A 17,711-nucleotide genomic window follows, 5' to 3' on the forward strand; every position below is an offset into this window, starting at 1 on the left:
CACTTCCACGGGGGCGCCCGGCTCGGCGGGGGCGACGGCGGCCCAGCCCGGGGGGGTGGTGGGTGCCCGTGGAGCGCCCACGCGGAGGGCGATGGCCGCCGAGGAGTTGCCCAAGAAGTTGGCAGCCGTGCAGGTGTAGGTGCCGGCGTCCGCCGGCCGCGCTGTCGGGATCAGCAGCTCCGAGCGCACCATCTCCTCGCTGATGGGCTGCGTGGACACTGCGGGCACAGGGGAGAGTGTCAGCCGGCGGGACCCTCTCCTGCCTCCGTGGGCAGGGACCCGCCACGCCCCGGGGCAGCCCCGGGACCGCTCTGGTGTGGATGGGGCCAGGCAGGACCTGCCCTGCCCAAGGAAAGAGGAAGAGGGGCCCGGACTGTGCCCTCTGCCATCAGCATCCTCAGGTCAGGGCACGGCAGGGAGAGCCACTGAGGCACAGCTGCATTCTGCACACACCCGAGTGCAGAACAATGTCAGCTTGGACCAAAAAGTTGTGTGGAGCCAGGAATTTTGGGGTGGAAGGAAGATGCATCTTGAAGGATTGTATGAAACCCCCTGTTGTTCCCCAAACAGGGAGCACGACTCTGGGCTTGGGAAGAGCCTCTATGTAGTTAATCCTGGAGGTGCTTGTGGAGAGCTGCACAAGTGCTGCTGTAAGGCAGCAGCTAAAGCAAACATCACCCAGGATGGAGGGCTGATGCTGTCTTATTTAGCTACCTGGCTCATTAGGAACACACGTAACCTAGGCGGTGCCCACATGCACCTGACAAAAATAGCAACTTGTCCTGGTGAAGGCTCTTAGTGAAAAATAAACGTGAGGGAGATCATGAAAGAGCCGAGCTGGATGGGGAGGAAGAGGGAAAGGCCTCGTATTATTTATGTTCAATAAAGAACATAAATAAGCAAAGCAACCACCTCTGTTTTTGGTTGTAGAAGATGAATGGACACAGGCAACAGGGCTGCAAGGTTTTGTGGGTTTTGTGCTCCTACAAACACACACGGACATATGAGTGTGTGCATATATATGTAGTGTATAATATATAGTGTAAATATTTACATGTCTAGATAACTACATATTTATTATACATGTATGACTGATGTAGTATTAACAGTTCTTACATCGTGTGTCATGACGAAGAGCTACTACTAAAAATCAACACATAAAATAATTGTGTAAAAATGAGGCCACACTCCTTTCATCTTTGACTGCTATCCTGTGTGAAGCAGCTCTTCTCATGCTCAGACATGCTTAGACACGTAGGATGATTAAGATTATTTGGATTATTGCCACCACAGTAACTGTGATGATCTAAAGGGGCTGAGAACTGGTGTGGTGACTGTGATGGCCTGAAGGCCTACATAAGTAGAATAACAGAACATAAATTTTTAATGAAAAAAAAAAAAAAAAGAAAAAAATTTTCTTACCATTAAATGCCCTTAAAAGTTTGAGTGAATAGTTCCACCAGACAGCCGGGGAAGGGCTGGCTTGCACGAAGCAGGTCAGGGTGACGTTCAGCCCCACAGGGACTGTCATGTTGGTGTCAAGGGCTGAGGTCAGGGGCTTCATGCAGCTGTTGAGCTCCACTTCGTGAAGAAACTTCCCTGCCCTGAATTTCGGGCTTGAGCAAGTTAAATAGGGATTCATCAGGATAATGGGGGGGCCGACCGACTTGATGAACTGGACAAATCCCCGCAGGCGACAGTCGCAAATCCAGAGGTTGTCATGAAGGGCCAGGACGGTGGTGGAAATAGCTTCCGTCTGCCCCTCCGCCCTCTGGCTCCTCTGGTAGACAGGCCAGCTGGAGAAGACATCCCTGGATATGACAGTAAGCTGATTTGAGGATAGATCTAAATAGGTCAGGTTGGGCAGGTAGCGGAGCGCGTGTTCGGGAAGGACATCCAGCCGGTTGTGCTTCAGATCCAGGATTTTCAGAGCCGGGCTGTCCTGAAATGCTGTCCATGGCACCGAGCTTAACTTGTTCCCTTGCAAGCGCAGCTCCTTCAGGGCTGGCAGATACTCCAGGCTCTTGATGTGCATCACTGTGATGTTGTTAAAATTAAGCCAGAGATACTCCAAGGCACTAACGTTCTCAAAAGACCCGCGAGGCAATTCTGTTAGGTGAGAATTTTCTATTCTAATTTTCCGGATGTCCTGAGGGATGTCTGTAGGGATCTGCCTCAGCAGTGCAGACGTGCAGAGCAGACTCCTAAGGAGGAAACCAGAAAATTCTCCGGGTCACACACAGTGTTGGTGGCTAACAAACCCCTTCCCTATACAGATCTACAAGCACTTGAATAAGTTATTGTATACAGGGCACACATAAGCCGTACAGCCACCCTTCCCTGGGTTTTACACCCATTTTCCCACAAAGAATACAATTAAGTGCTACATACGCAATGATATATCTCAGGGAAATCTCATTCTATGCTCAAGCTAGTGCTCTTCAAGTGTTAGAGCAGGCATACCGTGTGGCCAGCTGGTTTTGGTGCTCCCATCATCAGCAAATATATACTGGGACGCTCCAAGCTGCTTCGCTGGGGCTACAACTAAGGTAAGTAGCGTTCTTACCTTCCATAGCTGTCTTGAGAACATGAGCATCCTGTGACACAAGACAAAACAGATGGGTTTATCTTGTGGAAGACCAGAAGTAGAAGGAAAATATGACAAACAGGGTCCATATTCTCCTTTAAGAAAGCAGTGTGCAGGGTTTGCACCAAACATGCCAACGGTCTCCAAGAAGCAAATCCTATTAGGTGTAATCTTCCTTGACGCAGAAATAAATCCTGCTGGCGACCCGGCCCTGAAGAAGACAAGTAGGATGGTTCATAGCTTCTGTCGAAGTGTTAAAAATTGCCCCCGGGACCACTCTTGGCATTTATTCATCAGCTGCAGGGATTCCCACAGACGTGGGTGGTTGGTTGGTAACATGGAGATGGAGCCAAAGCCCACTTCTGTTCCCAGGCCTTTAGTAGTTAACCAGGCCTAATTACTTTTTAATTTCAAGAGGTCCGTCTCAATCTCCTTTATTTTAGCGGCATTTATCAAGGCAGAAAAGCACAGTAAGGGCCGGATTCACAGCTGTGATTTGTCAGTGCGTGGTGCCCTAGGGCACAAGCCATCAGGCCCCAGCTCGGTGCAGGGTGCACACGGCGAGCGCCAAACCTGCTCCCCAGCCTTAGGTGCTCTGTCGTGGGAACAGAACCACGACACTATTTCTCCTCTGAAAGAACATCATCCCCCACGCGCATCATCTCCACTCTTACACGTTGGTATTGGAAACAAAAACATAGCTGTAGCCAGTCTGTTGTCTTCTCTGAGAAAAAAATAATCTCAAAAGTTAATTATCTCTCTTTAAGTATAAAATCTCAGTGCTCTCCTCTGGTTTCCCTGTAAGACATGTGATGATTGCCTTTTGGTCACCTTGAAAAGCTCAGTCTAAATAATTCTATGAGAAGGAATTTGGAGTAACCAAATTTTTTTTTTTTTTTTTTAAATCCCAAATAGAGGTTTTGGTGATAATTTCCAAGCAGCGCTGCGTTCTCCTGGGGCCATCTAGTGTGTATGGAGTTCATTACAGGCTGCAGAAAGCACCACGCAGCCGGGAAAGGGCTTAACCTCATCGCCAGTACTTGTGAAGCTGGGTCACAAATCACGATTAGCCTGAACCTACTTATCCTCTAACCTACGGGACCAGGGTGGAAAAATATTTATAGCGCGACGGCTTAGACCTGTACATGGCTGTCGGGGTTGGTGCAATAGCGCAGCCGCTGTGAGCCTGCAGGAGCCGTGGGATTGATTCTTCAGCTTTTTAATCGACGGGCGTGTTGAGTTCAAGGCAAATCACCGAAAAGATCTGGTGGGGAAAGCACGGAGGGCTCTTGTGCAGTGGCCTCCCACGTACACGCAGCAGGCCCCGAGTAGCGGGGCTGCTCTTGCTCACTGTGCCCAGCATCTGATCACAAGCATATGGAATTTTTTTTTTTTTTTAATTGAAATATTCCTTATTTGTCCATGCTGTGGTACTTGATATTTCTACAGCTCTCCCACATTTTAACGTGCCAGTGAGCCCTGAGTGAAGGAGTGAGGCTGCTGGGCTGTAGCACGGCCGATGCCGCAGTGACAAATCCCTCACCTGACTGTGGTGGCCTCTGGGGACGTTCCTTGATGAAGTTGTTGCTGTTGCAGTGTCAGTGGCACCAGCACAGTCCCGAGAGCTGGCAGACACTCCTTGTGCACTTTCAGTGGAGCTTTAGCGGCAAAGAGGGCACCGGTCAGCAGGGCTGGCTAAACTGGGAGCACTGCCGGAGCGACACTGGCAGCTGCAGTGGGACCAGCGTCCTTCCCAGTCACCCATCAGCTGCTGAACAGAGGCCCTCAGGGACCCCCGTGCCCACCCTGCAGGAGCGTGGGCACCCGGGGAGACAAATGCCTTCTGTAGTCTGCCATGGAAATAATCCCTAGTAAAACAATTATATTATTATTTTATAAATGTAATTATATCATTTTACACCTTATGGCTGGTAATAACAGTAGTAAACGACATACAACGTAGTTAGTTAGGAAACGGTTGGGAGTCAGCAGCAAACCTGGAGTTTGCCCGTGTACGAGCTGCAGAGTCTGGGAGAAAAAAAATCTTTCAGCAGAGGCGGGAGAAAACCAGTGTCTTGATGGTGTTCAGCCTCATTTGAGGTGGTGGGACACCTCCTCGCGATGGGGTCAATGGTTGCAGCCCCCCCAGATCACTGGCTGGGCCGCTCATGCTGCCCAGGCACCCACAGGGGGTTGGAGATGCCCATCGGAGCACGAGGTTGACGAGGAAAGGGCAGTAGAAAACTGCCCGTTTTGTGAGCGGCACACACACCACCGGTAGGGCCGCGGGGTTGGGCTGGTCTGGTTGGTTTGGCGGTCACCAGCACCAGGCAGGTCAGCAGGAGGGATTTTAAAGCCCAGCCTTGCGAAAATCTCCTTTGCCACCTTCACATCCCTCCTCCGTGGTCCACAGAGAGGGTCCTAAAGTACGTGGAGGCTAAAAGTCACAAAAAAAAAATTAATGAAAAAAAGTGTTATTTATTAACAGGTTTATATATGGAGTAAAAAACTATCGGTTGATCCCCCCATGTACATCTTTGGGCACAGTACGGGTGCATAATGCTCCATATCCTGGGGTGAAGCAAGTAAAATTTCATCCAGGCTTCTCTGTTAGAAGAGAAATTACATTAATTTAAATAAATTAGCTGATTAACAGAAAAAAAAAAAACAAACCACAAAACCACAAAACCTAACATTGCAGTTTTCTTTCTCTCACATGAGCTCTCCTCCCAGTCCCACCAATCTTCTACCAGGGTGGAAACTGCTTTTCAAAGGGGGTGGTTAGTTAGTACCATGGGCCGATGCTCCAGCTGTAGTCAGGCTGCTCAAGAGGCCGTTTCTCTAAATATTCCCAAACCCCAAGTGTACTCAGAAGGTTCAGTATTAACCTGAGAAAGCAGTGGCGAATCGCTTATCAAAATCAGATGAAGTAGTGGGCAGAGAATTTACTCACTCGCTAGGAGAGGGGGGGGAAAGAAAAAAAAGTAAAAACAAAAAAATAAGTAAATGGAAAAAATCTCCCAAACAGTGTCAGCCACAGCTATTCTGTTTATGTTCCCTACTGGACTGGGATTTTGTGGCCTTTTTAGTCCAGCCCAGTTTATACCTGCCTGTAAATTTAATGGTCACTTTGGTGACGGCAGACGTCCGCTCCCTTCAGCTGCTCTTTAACACCAAGTGGCATCCTGGCTGAGTGTTGATTAAATACGCGCCGAAACTTCTCAGGCATTCCCAGAACACTCCTGACACTGAGGGGCTTTGAAAACATTCCAATGGTAAAAAAAAAAAAAATATCCCAAGGTTAAAAAGCTCCTGAAGAAGCTTCTCATCAAAGTCATTCTTCAATGTCCTTTTTTTTTTTTTTTAACTTCAGCATTACTGTCCTATTGACATTTTTAGGTTGTTCTTCATTTTTTTTTTTCATAAATTTATAGGTATACACATTCACACCTTGTGTCCTACATTTTTTTGATCATTTAAAGACTTTTTAGTCTATTCTTTCTGGGCACACAGAAATAAATATGAGAGTGACCACACCACACAACTACAGCTGTGCAGCATGCTGGAATCACATTGTGGAAATAAGATGTTTGTCAGCCTGAACATGATTTTACAAATGTGGAATTTTTATACACAGGTGGCATTAAAAATATCTGCGGAAATCAGAGCCGATACTCGCCCTTGTCTGAATCTACTTGCTGGATAGCCTGGACACTTTTTAAAAAGTTTGGGAAAATATATTTCAAAGCCTTGACATTTTTATTTTTTTTTTTACATTTCTTCTTGCACTTCAACTACTTGCAGTAATCCTTTTTAATCACTTTGGGCACATTATATCATTTATAATCTGGTCAGTTCCCTCATTTTGATAGCTGCTTTTCTCTAGATCATAAATAAGAAATAACAATTTTCCAGTACACTTCAGAGCTATTTGGATTAGGTTTTAAAACACAATTACCTTCTTTTTAAAACCATATGCATAATTTTTCAATTTTACACTACTCTGATTCCCAAAATAAGAATATAAAAGATACTGCAGAAGGAGGAGCTTGTCTGTCCTTGTTCTGTGTCACATGAAGTGCTCGCTGCGGAGTGGCTCCTGATGCTCTCCAACGCCTCAGCCCAGGCAGGCAGTGCAAACCTCCTGCCTAATGCGGGTGGACAGTTACTTTACTCCTAAGTGTTACCGAAGTGGTCCAACACTCATCTGAGAAGAAATTTTTAAATTATTTAATAGTAAAAGTAGGGAACATTGTACTACAAGAGATTCCAAAATATATCGTTTGACAGTGGCAAAATATTTGAAACAGACCCCCAAAAAGCAACTTGACACAAAGAGATTATTAACAGACAAAACATTTTCCAAGGAAAAAGAAAACCAAACACAACAAAGTGTCAAAAAAAAAAAAAATGCTACCAATGCAGTAATTCTAAAAGATATTCAGATGTTCGTTTAGGTTCTTGCAGCACATGTCTGCCCAAGGATTGACTTCAGCTGAGTAAGAAACTGTTTCCAGGGGTGAATATTGTCCTTGCCTGAATGCTGAGGCAGCTCCATTCACATGTCATGACCAGAGAAGGAAGCTTGCTCGAGCTAACCCGGCTGAAACCCGGTGACGAGCACCCCTTCGGTTAAAATAACAACAAAAAATCCGGTGAGGTGTTTATCTTTACGCGCATCGTACCACTGAAATTCTGACCCAGAGCACTGAAGTTGCATTCAGCAGAAAACCAGCATATGGAATAGTTTGACATGTCACCCGCGGTTTAGCAAGTAGAGGGTTTCTTTTCTGACCAACACCAGACAACACAGAGCTTATGCAAGTTTCCATCCATCGATTATCTCGCCGAGTCCCGGCGCAGTGGAGGGGCAGGAGGGGTTTGGAGCGGCAGCAGCTGAGATGCTGAACTGTGCTGCCTCACCTGTGAGCCACTGAGAACAGCCATAGGACACAGAGAAGAAAAATCATCTTTGTTCTACTTGGGATCACTACTTATTCAACGTGCGAAAAAAATATCCGGTAGAGTGTGTAAAACTTCACACCTCCACAGTGAAGGGACAGGACGATCTCTCCATCCTCCTGGAGAGCAAAGAGCGGCCGCGCTGGCCCAGCCGGTGCCTTTTCCTTCTCCAGCTCAGGGACGGGCTGATGGAGGGGCCAGAGCGGCTCCTCCGCAGGCCTGGGTGCAGCCGATCACCCGCCTCTTCAGGGCCGGCTTATCCACCCAGGGCCGTGTCAGGCTGATTCCCGCGCAGCCCAGAGATACTGCTGCGGACGTGGGCAGGAATGGGCCCGGTGATACAGCAAGCCTTGCAACTCATCCCAAAAACCGCTACTGGAAAAATATTTTTGTCCTACTTGGAGAGTGACTCTAAAAATCATCCTGGGAAATGCAACTGCATAAATAAGTAATAGATCTGTTACATACGACATATTTCATCAGGTAATCCGTTGTATTAAAATACATCGCTTTGCACAACGTTATTCTGAAACCTAAAAATCTATGCAGTCCGGGAGTAGCGTGCGTTATTTTATACAGAGATTGACAAATTTTCCCAATGAGAGAGAACTTCTTTATCACTGCCGTCAGGAGTACAGGGATTATCAGAAACTGTTGTCACGTGTCCCCTGTGGCTTGTATTCATGTTGAGATCAAACCACTTGTTTCTTCCATCGGGCCAAGCGACCTGACATAACCGAAATCCTTCTGCACGAGGGGGACTTGCAAAATCCATGCAGGGCTCCACCCTAACAAGTTCCAACGGTGAATTTTGTTAACCCGCACTGCACATACACACCCAGAATGTGAGTGGAGATCCTCCCGATAAATTTACAAGTACACGTTTTAAAACAATCCAGCAAGATTTGTCAGTTATCATTTCAACTAGGCTGGATCCCTCCCGATCAACATTTGGCAGAACGTGTATAATTTTCTTCGTGAAGTAGATTCATTACAAAGAGAAAAACTTTATGTACAGAATTACTACATGAGGGACTAGAGTCGAAAATTACACATCTGGGAAGTGCTTTGTGGTAACCCCTCAGATCCACGTTCCGGTGTAACTGCTTCGCTCACCCTGGCTCTGACAGCACGTTTAGATTAATATTAGACAGGGTTTTTTCAGGGTTCTTGAACCTGTGAAATGTTTGAAACGCACCGAGCCTCGGCCACCACTGATGCCGTGGTGGAAGAAGGGCTGATGTGCGCGGGCACACGTCACACGCCCCTGCTCCGCGCAGAGCGGGCGCTGCCACGACCAAAGCGCGCGTGCCCGGCTGAGCCCTCTGGTCCTCACCACCAGCCTCGTCAGGAGAGCAGCAGCAACGACAGGGCTGCTCTGGGACACTTTTGCAGAAGTGTCTAACGTAGGTTTTTCAGTACTGACTACAAAGCCTCACAACACCAAACATAATTAGTAGAGTAGGCTGCTGTATGATTTTTAACGAGCACGGCTGATATAAAACAGACTCTACTAATTACAGTACAGCTACAGAATGCCAGCAAGAGCTGTGAGGTACCGTTGTTCAAGAGAATCTGAAGAATGGTGTCCGGGGCCAAAATGCAATCACAAAACACTCCCTTATGTGTTCTTAGCAGTGGATTGGGGTTTGGCTCTTGATTTCTACCTCCTTTGCACGTTTCTCCGATTTCAGAGCATAGAGCTGTTTTTACGACGGACATACCCAGAAGGGTTGCACTGCACCTACATCTGTGTTCAGCGATCGATTGAGAATCGAGTTGCATGTTTCATGCAAACACGGGGGATGTAAAAGGTGAGACTGTCAATTTTCACCTTCACAGACATTTATGTTAAAATTGCTAAACACCCCCCCTGTTTGACAACCAAAAGAACATCAAAAGAGCTGAGAATAAAATATTTAGCATATTGCATAGCAGGTACTAAACAACACCAGGCAGCACGCACTCGGAAATGTTGCTTAATGTCCTCACACTCAGTGTGCATGCTTCATTTTATGAAAATAAGAGTGGTCCAGCAGAACGAGGCCATTATCACAGAAGCTTTTGACTGGGCACAAACCAGCAAACCCCAGGTGGGATGAGCAACGTTTCTGTAAAGCTGGGGCACCATCTCCCCTCTTGCCTTCACCCCCAGAACATGTCAGTGCCAGAGGCATTGAGAGGGTGACCTGCAGTGCTGGAGCAGAGTCCCAACTGCAGCCACGGGATTTCCCCTGGGAGCTGACAACCAGCCTACGTAGTGTCAGCAAAAGTATTCGTTAGGCTGCCCCTCTATCTTTGGGATTGCTTCCGAGTCCACACTGGACCGGGCGGACAGCAGCCTGTTGGACTCGTCGGGGGTATGTCTAGTCAAGTATTCTCCTTCCACACCTTTCGCCTTGGCCCCTGGGGACAGGCTCTCAAAGGTTACGTAGGACTCCTGGATTTCTTTGGGTTTCCTCCCAAAGCACTTCTTGCAGCGCCTCTTCAGTGCTCCACAGCAGACCACTAGTGTCAGGGGGACAGCAATGACGCAGGCCACGCTGATGACAACCACGTTGATGAGCTTCTGGGTCCCTCCCGCGCTGGCAACTTCGTCTGTGGAAAATATGATGCATTGCTCCTTCTTGGGGATCAGCCCTTTCACGCAGACACACACGATGTATTTGGTCTTCGGCAGGAGCCCGTAAACGGTGACCTTGGTCTTGCCCGGCTCCACGTTGATCCGCCGCATGTCTCTCTCCCCGAAGATGGCGTAAAGGACACTGAACACTGTGGTGTTCTTTGCCAGAGGGGCCTTCCAGACCAGGGTGATACTCTGGTCGGTGTCCCCTATCACCCTGACAGACCTCACCACGCGCTCCGGCTCCTCCTGACCCGTAGGTGGGCTCACCAGCAGGTTTCTGGGGCCGTTGTCTTGTGCCACATCTGGGAGGAGACCCTCTCCAGTGCCCACCCCAGCGCCCAGGGTAGGCACGGTGGAGGTGGTGATAATGTACCTTGCCACGAGCTTGTCATTGTAGGCAGCTGCTTCCATCTCGCTCGCCTTCCCCCTCCATGCGCCTCTGGCATTAGAGTTGGGGTCATCCGTGCTTTCCGAGTCTGTGATGATCAGAGATATGAATGCCTCTGTCGCCCCCAGAAAGTTCTTTGCTTTGCAGATGTACTCTCCAGAGTCCACATAGGAGACTACAGGCAGGCCCAGAATAGACCAGCTCATCCCATCACCAGAAACCTCTTCGTGAACTGCAAGGGCGGAAAAACGTAACATAAATAGGCCATAACCAACAGAATTAATCACACGTTTCATAAAATATTAAGATTCGATCAGCCAAACGTCTGCTCGATCCAGTACAATCATCACTTCTTTTTGCCACCAAGAAGATTACAAAATCAAAGTAAATCCAAGAAAAGGACATTAACGCTAAAATTAGGTTATGTGGGGATTTACACTGCTTCAGACTGAATATATGTGAAGCGTTTGATGCTATTTCCTCCAAATTGATGTACAGTTTGAAAACAAAACAGGAAAGGTTCTTCCATTAAAAAAAAAAAAAAAAGCTTAAAAGCTCTTATGTAGGTACCATATTGGAGTAGGCGGTAGCACGATCTATTTGAACATTAGGTGCGGTTCTCTGAGTCACAGAAAATACAAACAGTGGAGATTTTCTTCTAAAAACCGTATCTGGACTAGTCTATATGGGGAAAAATAGCTGAGAAATATTATTCCTTTTACTGCTATATGAGCACAAGCTTTTATATTGAGCCAAACACAGGGAAGTCTGATCACTGAACAAACAGCTGAGTGTCGGTTTTCTCATTTGGTTTACCAGGAGGCTAAAACTAGCTTTTTTTTTTTTTTTGCCTTTTTCTATTTGTGCAGAAAAAAATAATAATAATTAAAAAAAAAAAAAAAAATACTCTCTCTGCCCTTTCCCACCGAAAGGTGAACCAGGGAGATGTCTGAAAGGCAAAGGTGAGACAGAATTCAAACTTCTCCCAAGCCCCTGTGGGGGCAGAATCCAGCCTGGGCAATCAGGACTCGTTCCAACGGCAGCAGCTGTTTGATTATTTACTGAATGGGTATGTTATTAACCATAAAGCTACTGGCCTTCCTACGGCACCTTCCCGTACATACGGACTGTGGGGCGTTCCTCACTCCTTTCCGTTCAGAACAGCGTTTCCCACAGCCGTATCACAGCGCTGGCCCAGAAGCTGCCATTGCTGAGAGATAATGTGTTTTTTCAGCCAACTTTTTATTGAAAGGTGCTAAAGTCTGATTTAATGGGGCACAAAATACATCATTCTCAGTTGTAGCTCGAAGTAAACTCAACATACGCTTTCGGGAAAACATCCTCTGTTTTATTTTTTTGTCCTGCCTCTCTCTCAAGTGTAGGAGGGATGCTCGCAGCATGATGGGTAGACATTAGCGTTATGAGGAGCGGCCCTGCGACATCCTGCGCATCCTGCACAACAGAGCAATGGCTTGTGCAGATCCCAGAGAGGATATTTATTACAAGCGGTTCTACCGCTGTGAAAGAAAAACGCTCTCTCCCCTGTTTCTGTGCACCGAGGAGCCCTGTAACCCTTCGAATATCAGATGCCGTACTTGGCAATTCATCCACCGAGTTTGGACCCGCTGTGAAAGCCGGTGCCAGGCCTGGGACACAGAGCATTCAGGGGAGGCTGGAGGGATGAAGGTCCTGACCTAAAACCTCTAGGAAGAAAAGCTAAGGACAATTGCTTTGAGTCCAGCAGAGGTTTTTTTCCCTAAATTCCCCCCATATTAAAGGGCCAACGCCGCAATTCTAGCTCTGAGCATTCTTGTGAATGGAAGTCAAGCGTGATCAGGTCACAAACCCAGTGGCTGTCTGAAGGCTTCCCCCACGAGATCGGGGAGCACAGAAAGGGACCTGGTCACTGTTCCTCCCACAGAGCATTGACTCTGTCAGCCCATCGGGAATGAGCCATTTCTTGGCAGCACTGTCGCTGAAGCAGCGTATTCTTCAGCAGACTAGTGGCTTTTTTTCTCCTTTAATATATCAGTAATGTTACATTTGCAACCTTTCTTCCTTTGCCACATCAGATTTGAATCCCAGCTGAATTCACATCAGACATCTCTCTGCCAGAGGTGTTTCAGCTCATCATTAGTCTCAAAGACCCATAAAATAATTCCGTGGGAAGCCTTTTCAGCAATGGAATAACTAAATAACTAAAACAGCCTCTTGTTACAGCCAGATGTATTTCATTGCTTCAGCTCCAAGAGATTGGCAGAAGCCCCCTTGATCTGTCTCACCACCACAATTGTAATGAAACAAAGCAAACCCCACTTTTTACCCGTGATAATACATGTGTCAGATGATGTTTACATTAACATGTAAGTAGTTTTATAGTCCACAGAAAAATCACAGTGTGATAGTGAATTACGTACACTACTATTGTGGATTAGAGTGAATCTTAATTTTGCACCACTTTTTTGGGGTCTTTTATCAGTGGGAAGGATCTATTGTGGTAGAAGCTTCCATTTGCTGCGCAGTCTGTAGAAGATAAAGGTGCGGGTCTCCCTCAGAAAAGCTTAAACCAAACCCACCTGTGCCGTTGAGTTGAGCACCATCAGCTCTTCTCCAGCTGAGCTCAGGAAGGGGCACCCCCGTTGTCCCACACCTCAGCAGCACGGTGCTGCCCAGGATGGTCTTGACTTTGGCCACGGACGTGTGTACGATGGGGCTTTGACACTTCCTTAGCTCAACTCGGCTGAAGGAGACTCCTGCAAGGCTCCGCGGGGTGAAGCATTTCAGCCGGGGCTCGATGAACGCTACGTTCGGGGACTGGAAATTTAGGAAATGGACCATTTCATAGAGACTGCAGTCACACACCCAGGGATTGTCTTGCAAGCCTGTCGAAATAAATCAGAGCAGGAAGTCACTCCAACAGCACCTCCTGTTTCTGTATTTCAGCAGACAAACTGCGACGGGCTCCTCACCCGCCCGACAGGGACTCCCCGGGCACATGCAGAGGCAGGCAGGGGTGGGAGCATCCCCACAGCCTGCCGCTGCTGCTGGACGAGCCTGAGGGACCCATCCCTGCCAGGATAAATACGGCTGACTAAAGCGTCTCAAAATCTGGGGCTGAATTCATGTTCTTTAAGTGCAAAGCAGAATTATTCATATCATGGAAACATTGCACATCAAGCAGCAAACCAAGAAGCTGTTATAAACACATTTGCTTCTGGGATGGAACAAAGAAGTAGCCACAGGGGAGGGTCGAGTTGGTCTGGGGTGAGGATTTTTTTAGGTTTGAAGAGACAGGCCAGGAAACTCTTCTTGCTGGAGATTATTAAAATATTAGCCAGGTTGTCGTGCCAGCTGTGAGGCCTGCAGTAGGTGTAGGTGATCCTACCTGACTGTGACAGTTCTTTTGCAGCCTTGTTATTCCAAGTTATTTTCATTATTTTAATGATCAGTTGGTTTCTCTCCTGAAATGCTAAGTTGCACTCGATAAAATCAAAGAACTGTTTTAAGGATGAAATTGAAGAATATACATGTTACAGTATATGAAAGTAAAAAATCAGTAACTATATTAAGAATATACACATAGGAAGGGTGTATTGAAGAATACACTCCTGTTTTTAGAATCCCAGAATGTTCCTCTTTTTCTTTTTTTCCTGCTACCCCAGTGTGTACCTATTGAACTCAAATTCTGAAAAAAAAAACAAAAAACGAGACATTATCAAAAATAGACCTGCGGAGATGGTGCTGAAAGAGCAAATCTGGAACTGGAGTAACGCGTCTCCACGAACAGAAGTGGCTTCATCCCAGCTAAATCTGTGTCATCCTACAGACAAATATTCACATTCACCTTCCCGTGGACAAGCTCACGGTCTCTCAGCACCCGAGCCAGCGGACCTGGCACTGGGGACATCGATGCCCCCTCACGCCAGGCGCGTCTGAAACTGAGCCGGGAGCACGGCTTCCCAGGGCCCTGCCCACCCAGCACTGAGCTTTGCCGCCTCCAGGAGGGCTCCATCTCCTCTTCTCCGCAAGGACGTGGCTCGGGGCTGGCACCTGCCTGGTGGCAGAGAACACCAAACTCCCTCCGTCCCCGGCGGGAGGAGACCACAGGTGCCCGCCCTGCGGTGCCGCTCTCGCTGGCCCCAGTGCTCGTGGCAGCAGCCGTACAAGGACCGGCTTTCTGGAAAGAACCGAGTTTTGACAGAAACGCGTGGGGTGGCCACCAGGCTCCCCGAGTGTCAGGGGGATGCTTGAATTTCCCAGAGACAACAGAAGCACCGGCTTGGTCAGAAGTCCCGGAGGCCTCAAATAAAGTGTTTTAAAGATTCTGCTGATATCTCCCTTCTGAGACCGCTGCGTAGCGCCTTCCCTGCGCTTGGGAGGGGACTGGGAAGCTGTGGGCCTTAGCCGGAGGGCACTTCTTGTAATTTAATATTTCAAAGTGAAGGGACGAAGTAAAGAATGGAAGTTCAGCTTGGCTTTGTCGGTTTATGGCAGTTTTTGCTAGGAGCTTCCTTCTGACTCCGCGCACTAGATGACAATTTATTCCGGATTCCCCAGCCCCAGCTGATGCCGTGGCACCCCCGGAGCCAAGTGGGCTCATGTGGGCAATCCTCGTGCAAAACCTCGCAGCCTGGGCACCGACTATCAGCCAGCAAGCTGCCCCTGGAGGTACTTCTTGAAGTGGTCTACAGGCAAAGGCTCTGCAGAGGAGTCACCACTGTGCACTGTAGACAGAGGAAGAGACTGGGCTCACTCTGCATTATTCATGGATTTTTTTATGCCTCCATGAGAAGCAGCAATGAGCAGAGGGAAACAGAAACGTGCAGCTGTGTTCTCCCGTTCTGCTCCTGCAAGGGACAAGTCTTTCATACACCTGGTCCCAGGGGGTGTCAGCAGGACAGGGCCTAGGAGCTGGAGTGCCTGTTCATTACCGTATTAATCTTAGCGTTATATTCATTTGCCTGCATTAATTTTTTAGGATCCTGGCACAAGCAACCTGTGCACAGCTGGCTACATAAACACTCAGGTTGGCCACAAGCATCAAGGCATGAGTTTTTCTCAACAAAATACTCTCCTAATCTATACTGAATGGAATCACATTTTTACATGTAACTTGACTCTTAAAAAAAAAAAAAAAAGAAGACAAATAAATGATCCAGGAAGCGTCTTGTCCTGCCACAAATAAAATGGGCAATCCCAACCAGCCAGCTTTGGCTTAAAGATCTTGGTACTGCATCTGGCAAAACAAGATGATGAAACACCTGCTCCTCTCCTGATGCTAATGAAACCTTAAACATCTGCTAAGGACACTAAAAGCTTTATCGGTGGCAATTTGAATATTTTTCAAGTCCTGTGTCTCTTTCTACTGCAAGCTGGTTTTAAAATCTTTATCCCCTTAAATTTATCCAGAGAACAAAGAGCAGCAGATACGTCCCAGAGTGAGAGAAAACTGGCAAAATCTGTGAGATTATCTCTGGTGAGATTATCAGCAAGTGCCTGAACTCACATCTGTGGCTGTAGAGGCAGCACACACAGATGCCCACACACCGCAGTCCAAACGCAGGCGGTGGAGGTGGATCAGCTCATGGCAAGTGGAGACAGCAGATGGCAACAACTCCGAACCATCACCAGCCTGCTCTGGATTTGAACCAGTGCACCATGGCTAAAAGGCTGAGTACTAATCCCCTGAACTAGGAAATGCGCTCAAAACCTCATCTGGGGATGCTGCAACAGTCCTCTGTCATACGCCCTCCGACACAAAAATGGACAATTGCCCTAAAGCCACCCTTCTGAGGACCCCAGGACTGCCACCAAAAAGGAGATTCTTGTAATTTTATAGCTGCCCTTGAAGGCAGCACCATCTTGGTGGCTTTGGAGAGACTAGGGTTTAATTCTGTGTGAAGAGATAAACAGGGATCTTAAAAGAGACAAACTGGCCGTCCTGAGCCAGACTTTATGCTCAGTGATGGGTTTATTCCTCTTTGATTTGGGCATAATATATATCTATCTTCTTATTTTAATGCTGCTTAAAATTGATCGATTCCATAGTAACCGTTATTAGAAAAGAGCACATGAGTTATGTGGAGCTCTAATCATATTTGTGTTTCTGTCAAAACCGGCACCATCAGTAAAGAAAAAGGGCTTGAGCAAGAGTCCTGTTACAAAGATTCAAGCGAGTGATAAAGTTTATGGTGTAATAAACTGGGTGTGGGAACCCTGAGATGAGTTTGCTAACATGTAAATGGATTTGCACGCTTTACAGCGGGGTAGTAAATTGTACGCAGCAGTGTACTTGCTGTGGTAACCACCGAGGATGAAAATGCTGCAGTAGGATGCGGAGCTCCTGACCGCTGTGCCCCGGCGAAATAGCGGGTGCTGCTCTTACCCAGGATGATTTTGGAGTTGTCATTGGGGAAGTAAGGAACGGCCTGGAGGTTGGTCCAGGTGGCGATAAGAGCCTGAGGAAGAGTCATCAGTTTATTGCTGGACAGGTCCAGGTATGTGATATTCCTGACGTAGCGAGCAGCATCTGGAGGGATGGAGGTGAGCTCATTGTTGTGTAGATCCAGAAGCCTCAGCTGTGGCACGTCAGCCAGGGTTTCCCAGGGGAACGATATTAAGTAGTTCCCATCCAGCCTCAGCTCCAGCAGGCGATGAAGGCCCTTGAAAGTGATGCCACTGAGGCTGGCCAGGGAGTTATAGGGCATCCAGAGGTACTCCAGGTCGCGGAGCGCGTGGAAAGCCTCTCCCGGCACCCTGCGCACGGCCGTCTTCTCGATCCGAAGCTTGGAGGTGTCTACAGGGATGTTGACGGGAGGGATGGTCATCTCGGGGTCGTTACACAGCACCGTCCTGCCGGGGAAACACAACACGGATGTGACATCTTGTACTTTGAAAGGGTTTTGAAACCTTTTTAATGCAAGATTTTGATCCACCTGTCTGTTTTTTCCAAGCTGTCTTGTCGTTTCTTACCTGCTGCTGATCCCCACATCACCACCACGAGTACATCAACGCGCAGTAACTCGTATGGACCTTTTGGCTGCAGGGACTGCAGCGCTGTGCCTCTCCTGGAGTGGGGCGAGTCTGAGTCTGGCCCATATAGTGTTGCTGCTTTTTTTTTTTTTTTTTTTTTTTTTTTTTTTTTTTTT

The 17,711-nt window shown here is 47.7% G+C and overlaps 2 protein-coding genes across 2 annotated transcripts in view; both read right to left on the reverse strand.

The window, feature by feature from the left end:
• The window catches only part of LRIT2 (leucine rich repeat, Ig-like and transmembrane domains 2), a 3,000-nt gene extending 246 nt beyond the window's left edge, over positions 1–2,754 (reverse strand). Inside the window, exons 1-3 of the mRNA XM_026851746.1 lie at positions 2,567–2,754; positions 1,423–2,204; positions 4–218 (exon numbers count right to left, since the gene is read on the reverse strand). Coding sequence (XP_026707547.1) covers positions 4–218; positions 1,423–2,204; positions 2,567–2,676 — 1,107 coding nt within the window. The 5' untranslated portion in view covers positions 2,677–2,754. The remainder of the gene's footprint in view (positions 1–3; positions 219–1,422; positions 2,205–2,566) is intronic.
• A 4,041-nt stretch (positions 2,755–6,795) lies between these two features.
• The window catches only part of LRIT1 (leucine rich repeat, Ig-like and transmembrane domains 1), a 13,694-nt gene continuing 2,778 nt past the window's right edge, over positions 6,796–17,711 (reverse strand). Inside the window, exons 2-4 of the mRNA XM_026851837.1 lie at positions 16,949–17,415; positions 13,140–13,445; positions 6,796–10,795 (exon numbers count right to left, since the gene is read on the reverse strand). Coding sequence (XP_026707638.1) covers positions 9,813–10,795; positions 13,140–13,445; positions 16,949–17,415 — 1,756 coding nt within the window. The 3' untranslated portion in view covers positions 6,796–9,812. The remainder of the gene's footprint in view (positions 10,796–13,139; positions 13,446–16,948; positions 17,416–17,711) is intronic.

The sequence above is a fragment of the Athene cunicularia genome (assembly GCF_003259725.1).
Source record: "Athene cunicularia isolate RWA chromosome 6 unlocalized genomic scaffold, athCun1 chr6_part2, whole genome shotgun sequence".
NCBI lineage: Eukaryota > Metazoa > Chordata > Aves > Strigiformes > Strigidae > Athene > Athene cunicularia.